General features: G+C 40.2%; 1 protein-coding gene and 1 pseudogene across 1 annotated transcript in view; both read left to right on the top strand.

Annotated features, from left to right (window-relative positions):
- Nucleotides 1-4,421, top strand: part of SCRG1 (stimulator of chondrogenesis 1) — a 76,970-nt gene extending 72,549 nt beyond the window's left edge. The window contains exon 3 of the mRNA XM_073577464.1: nt 2,655-4,421. Coding sequence (XP_073433565.1) covers nt 2,655-2,709 — 55 coding nt within the window. The 3' untranslated portion in view covers nt 2,710-4,421. The remainder of the gene's footprint in view (nt 1-2,654) is intronic.
- A 301-nt stretch (nt 4,422-4,722) lies between these two features.
- LOC141091767 (MICOS complex subunit Mic10 pseudogene) lies at nt 4,723-5,138 on the top strand (annotated as a pseudogene).
- The last annotated feature ends 205 nt before the right edge of the window (nt 5,139-5,343 follow it).

Raw genomic sequence — 5,343 nt, 5'->3', positions numbered from 1 at the left:
TGTGGGAAATGTTACTTATCAAGTTTTTTGTGTGCTGTATCTCTGTGATTTAAGGGCATAAAAATTCAAAGTTGGAAAATTGCAACATTTTAAAAATTTTTGCCAAATTTCCATTTTTTTCACAATTAAACGCAAGTTATTTGAATGAAATTTTACCACTAACATGAAGTACAATATGTCACGAGAAAACATTGTCAGAATCACCGGGATCCATGGAAGCGTTTCAGAGTTATTACCTCATAAAAGGACAGTGGTCAGAATTGTAAAAATTGGCCTGGGAGTTAACGTGCAAACCACCCTTGGTAGTGAAGGGGTTAAATAGCGATATATGGCTATTGCATCGCCAAATTATTTTAGGGAATACCTGATGTCAATTCACTGGTTGATATTATTCAAGTCTCTTTTACAGACTTTGGGCAAACACCATGTTCCTTGATAATAATCCAATTGAGAACCTTTAATAAGTATATGGTCAATCTAATTTACCACAAATAGATCTTAAATTACTGTGACAGAGGAGAAACTCAAGATCTGCATCTTAGGATGGTTTCATGTTATTGGACCATTTTATTTTTGGTAGGTGAGAAAAAGAGATCTATTTTGATCCAATTTTCATCCATTTTTTGATTTGCGTAGCCATTTTTCTTACAGTGTGACATTTTATTTTCTTGTTAGCAAATAAAAGGTGAAAGTTTCCAAGTTACTCCTAAACATTACACATTGAAAAACAGACATTTCTAGGATGGAACATGATAGCATCTCTGTGCTGTCCATTTTTTTCTTCACGGGCCCGTTGAATTTTGTTCTTTTTTCCTTTGATCCGCAAATCTTGGACAAGTCTCCAGTTTGCAATTGTTCACAAAGAAACACAACATGTGAACAGGACCAGTCTATAATGAAAAAAAAAAAATACATTAAGAATGCAAATGAGAAAATAGCTACGTGAAAGGGACCTTACATTCATAAACACTTTCTATAACTGGTAATTTATTTTCTGATCCATGTAAAAGCAATCAATTATTTGTAATACTACTTGATTTGAAAATAGCTCTTAGCTTAGGAGAAAATATTATTTCCTGGGCTTCAGAGGCAGTAATGAGCAAGTATGCTCGGGTGTTCTCTGAGTATTTGAGCTTGCTCGGACATTTAGTTTGCGTCACCGCAGCTGCATTATTTGTGGCTGATAGACAGCCTGAATACATGTGGGGATTTTATAACAAACAGGTAATCTCTGCATGTATTCAGGCTGTCTAGCAGCCACAAATCATGCAGCTGCAGTGACACAAACTAAATCTCCGAGCACATCCAAATACTCAGAGATCACCCGAGCACGCTCGGAAAACTCGAGTAACGAGCATACTCATTCATCACTATTCAGAGAATACTTTTTTACCTAAACCCCAATAAATGTAATAGATTGTGAAGCTATTACATTAGTTTCTGCTCCTTTGACTCCTTATATCCCTTCCCGCATGCTCATTTCTTAGCAAAGTCCGGAGGATATCAGTATGGGAATGGCTCTAAACTAGGGGTCTCAAACACGCGGGCCGCATGCGGCCCCTGAGGCAGGCATCTGCGGCCCGCGGTGCACCACATGTCTCACTCCCTGAGGCAGGGGGAAGGCACGCATTCAGAGCGGCGATGGCATTGGCTGTTCTGTGTGCACACACTGCACAGGACGAGGTCACAGGAGAGGGAGAAGTCAGGGGTCACATGATCAGGGGCTTCAGTGTGTGCAGGACGCTGCTGTCTGTGTGCTGGTTGTCATGGTACTGGTTGAAGGTAAGTTTATGCGTGGGGTCAGTAGGGGCTTACAGGGTGGATGGAGTATGGATGTGGATGAGTATTCGAGGTGTGTGGAGCCCTGTGTGTATGAGGTGTACGGAGTGGAGCCCTGTGTGTACGAGGTTTAGGGAGCGGAGCCCTGTGTGTACGAGGTGTATGGAGCGGAGCCCCGTGTGTACGAGGTGTATGGAGCGGAGCCCCGTGTGTACGAGGTGTACGGAGCGGAGCTGCGTGGGTACAAGGTGTGCGGAGCCGCGCATGTACGGGGTGTATTAAGTTTGAAAGGAATGCGGCCCCCTAGCTCAAATTTTTTTTTATGTGCGGCCCATTTACTCTGCCGAGTTTGAGACCCCTAAACGAACTGCTGCTTCTGCTCCTACAATTGTTGGATAGTTGATACAATAAGTTTTCAATTGTTCAGCTGAAACTAACGAGGCCTAGAAAGGTATAGAAGAACATTAATTTATTTAATATCAGTGTTTTACAGAAGATCGCATGTATTTAGATATAAAGCAATGAATCTGGATCTTCTCGGCAGCGGGCACAATGGCTTAGTGGAGACACCATCTTTCCCGTATACCAGCAGTTACAGAGAAGCTGTTGGGCTGGGAGAGCACAACTGATGTGTTATTATGTTCTTACAATGATGCCTCTGTTCCTTTCTCCTAAAGCGGAGGCTCGTGAACACGCCCAGAGAGCTGCCGGCTTGTATTAGCTTGCTGTCTACTGTTTCCTGAAGTGTCAGAATGTTGCCTTCACAAGGATCAACTTCAACAGCTTTCCCCTAATAAACGGCATCCAGCAATATTGTCCACTTACATGAAACATTTGCAATGTGTTAACTCTGCACCTCTTTTTTTCTTTTCCAGAGACATATTCTTTGGGCCAAAGATTTCTTTTGTGATTCCTTGTAACACCCACTGAAAACAACATCGCAATGTGACAGAGAAAGACAATGAGTGACACGGAAAATGAGAAGAACATACAGAGAAATACCTCTATATTTACCATTGTTTTCTGCCTTCAATACCAAAGTTTTATCTTTGATACATTTTGACAAATGATGACATTTTCTCACAAATTATTCTGCATTTATGTATGACAGATTACCGAAAAGCATCAGGCCATACTTACCGATGTATAACACTACATGCACTTAGAAAAGTTTTGACCTGTCAGAATGGTGGAATTTATCAGGTGGGTAAGCAAAAAAAGCTTTGTGCAGTGAGCAAAGGGTGAGGTTTAGGAAGACGGCGGCAAATGTTATTCTCCTAAATAATTCAATGAAGAGTTTCTTGGATTGTGTTATCCAAATATATTTTAAAAAAACATTGTTAACATTTGGAAGGTATTAAAAATCTACTGCAGCTTAGTTTAACCTTTTCAATAGATAGCACAGTATATACAGAAAGTATGGTACATACCATTTATACCTGTGTATAAAGTAGCTGCAATTTTGCAGTTTCTCAAACTACTTCATTGTTCAGTGCCAGCCAGAACCAACAGTTTCAGACATCTTAAGCATTTCTTCTCAGTTTGCCGTACTGGATTTTTCAGGTGGCATGGGTGTAACCAATATGGGCAGGAGAGGTGAAGGGGCATTTCCTTTTCTGAGAAGGGAAACCTACCTTCACCTCTGCCAAGTGAATACCTGAGTATCCCTAATACATGTAAATATGTGTAATATATCTTATCATAATGTATTTTTGTCCACTTTTTAGCCTCTTCTCCTAATCCCTCAGCTCATTAATTATTCAGAAATTCAGATAAAAACTTGATCATCACTCATAGATCAGATTACAGCTGCCTATTGACATCTATGGAGAAGAAAGGGTGAAGGAAAGGAGCATAGTGAGAGAGTTAGGCAGCGACATTCACAGTAAAGGTGATTCTCCTTTCTTGTATGTGTTTTATCTCCCACGACTGCTGGATTCACAGCTACACTGGTCAGTGATGATGTATACTGTCATCCACGGTTATGTGCCTTCTGAAGGTTTGCTACAGAAACACAGCAAAGCAGGAGAAAATTAGAGAAATCATAGAAGCTAGTTTCCATCTACCAGCTCAGAGACAACTATAAATTTAGAGATGAACCCTAAAGAGAGAAAACTTGTGAAAATGTACACTCCACACAAGAGCTTATTGTGAAAATTCACGTCAATAAAACAGCTATGCTTTAAACAGAACTTGTCACTAAATCAAAAGTGGCTAGTTTTTGCTCTTATTTTATTACTGTTCCTCCTGAGAAACGTTTATTTGCTTTTTGATTTAAATCCAACATGTGGTTTCAGAGATATGGTCCCTTTTGTTAAGTGCTAATTTTATGATCTTTACCATGGGCGGCGGGGAAATTTAAAAACTGCTCACTTTTGACTTTGTGTTAGGTCTTCTTAAAGTGTCTTACTACCTTTGCCCACTTTCTAGTAGAATTTCTTGACATGCTTTACTGTGGGGAATATGTTACTATTAAGTCGTTATTAAGTCAAATTGTGGCTGTTGACTTGTAAATAGCAGAGTCATTTTTGTAGCACATAGTCATCATATTATTGCTTGCTCTGTCCCTTATTTATTCATTATAAATCAATTTATGTACTCTGTTACATCTCTTATGTATAATAAACCTTTACACAGCAGGACTCATGGCATTCATTAGCAATGGAATTGAACAACATTTCTACATTTAAGGGTAAATTTCAGTTGATTTCTTCGGCAGTGATGACCTCTGCTGGCAAAATGTGCATACTATTCAGTACTAATTCACCCTTTTGTAATAGGAAATGGTTATTAGAAGTAGTTTAATTGTCCTACTGCATTTTATAAACAGATTTGCGCAGAGCCCTATTTATCATCACATAGTTTGTAAAAATAGCTGTATGTAGGTCAACCTATAATTATATGCAGTGATAAAATGCAGGAACTAAAGGAGCACAAGGACAAATGTCAGGGAAAAGAGTTCTCGTGAAACTCGTTGCCTCCCAGCTGTCTGCACTGGCCGCTGGGGTAAGATGTTAGAGTCAGCGCTCGGGAGGAAGTGGGACCAGTGTCTGTCGGACACGGCTGTCAAATTCGGTGCTCGCCTGGGACTGGGGATTGTATTTTCCATCGAATTCTTTAAGAGAAAGACGTGGCCCATTGTGTTCTCCTCTGGGATTGGCTTGGACATGGCATTCTTAAACTGCCAGAATGACTTCCCATCTCCGTACCTTCTTCACGGCAAGTTTGTCAAAGATCAGTGACCCCATGTGGTCAGTTGGACGTCCAGACCCTGCACTTGAGCCTCCGGACCCCGCACTCTAGCCTCCGGACCGGTCTTTGCCTTTCTGGTTTGTTTTATATTTTCTGTCTTTACAATTTAGGGGAATAAAGATTTAAAAATCTGAAAAAAAAAATGTCAGGGAAAATGGAATGGGTATTTGGAATTTCTCCATTGGTAGATAAGCTGTATAGGATGTACAGATATCAAAAGACTGACCATCACTTCCAAACAGAATACTGGTCTGAACAGGTGTGTTATGATTGAGTCACCGTAGGAGGCAAAAACAGAAATGCTAGCTAAGT

The sequence above is a fragment of the Dendrobates tinctorius genome, unplaced genomic scaffold (assembly GCF_039654945.1).
Source record: "Dendrobates tinctorius isolate UK_male_01 unplaced genomic scaffold, ASM3965494v1 ptg000008l, whole genome shotgun sequence".
Taxonomy (NCBI): Eukaryota; Metazoa; Chordata; class Amphibia; order Anura; family Dendrobatidae; genus Dendrobates; species Dendrobates tinctorius.
Note: the sequence above shows the minus strand (reverse complement) of the source record. Positions and strands in the feature narration are given on the sequence as shown.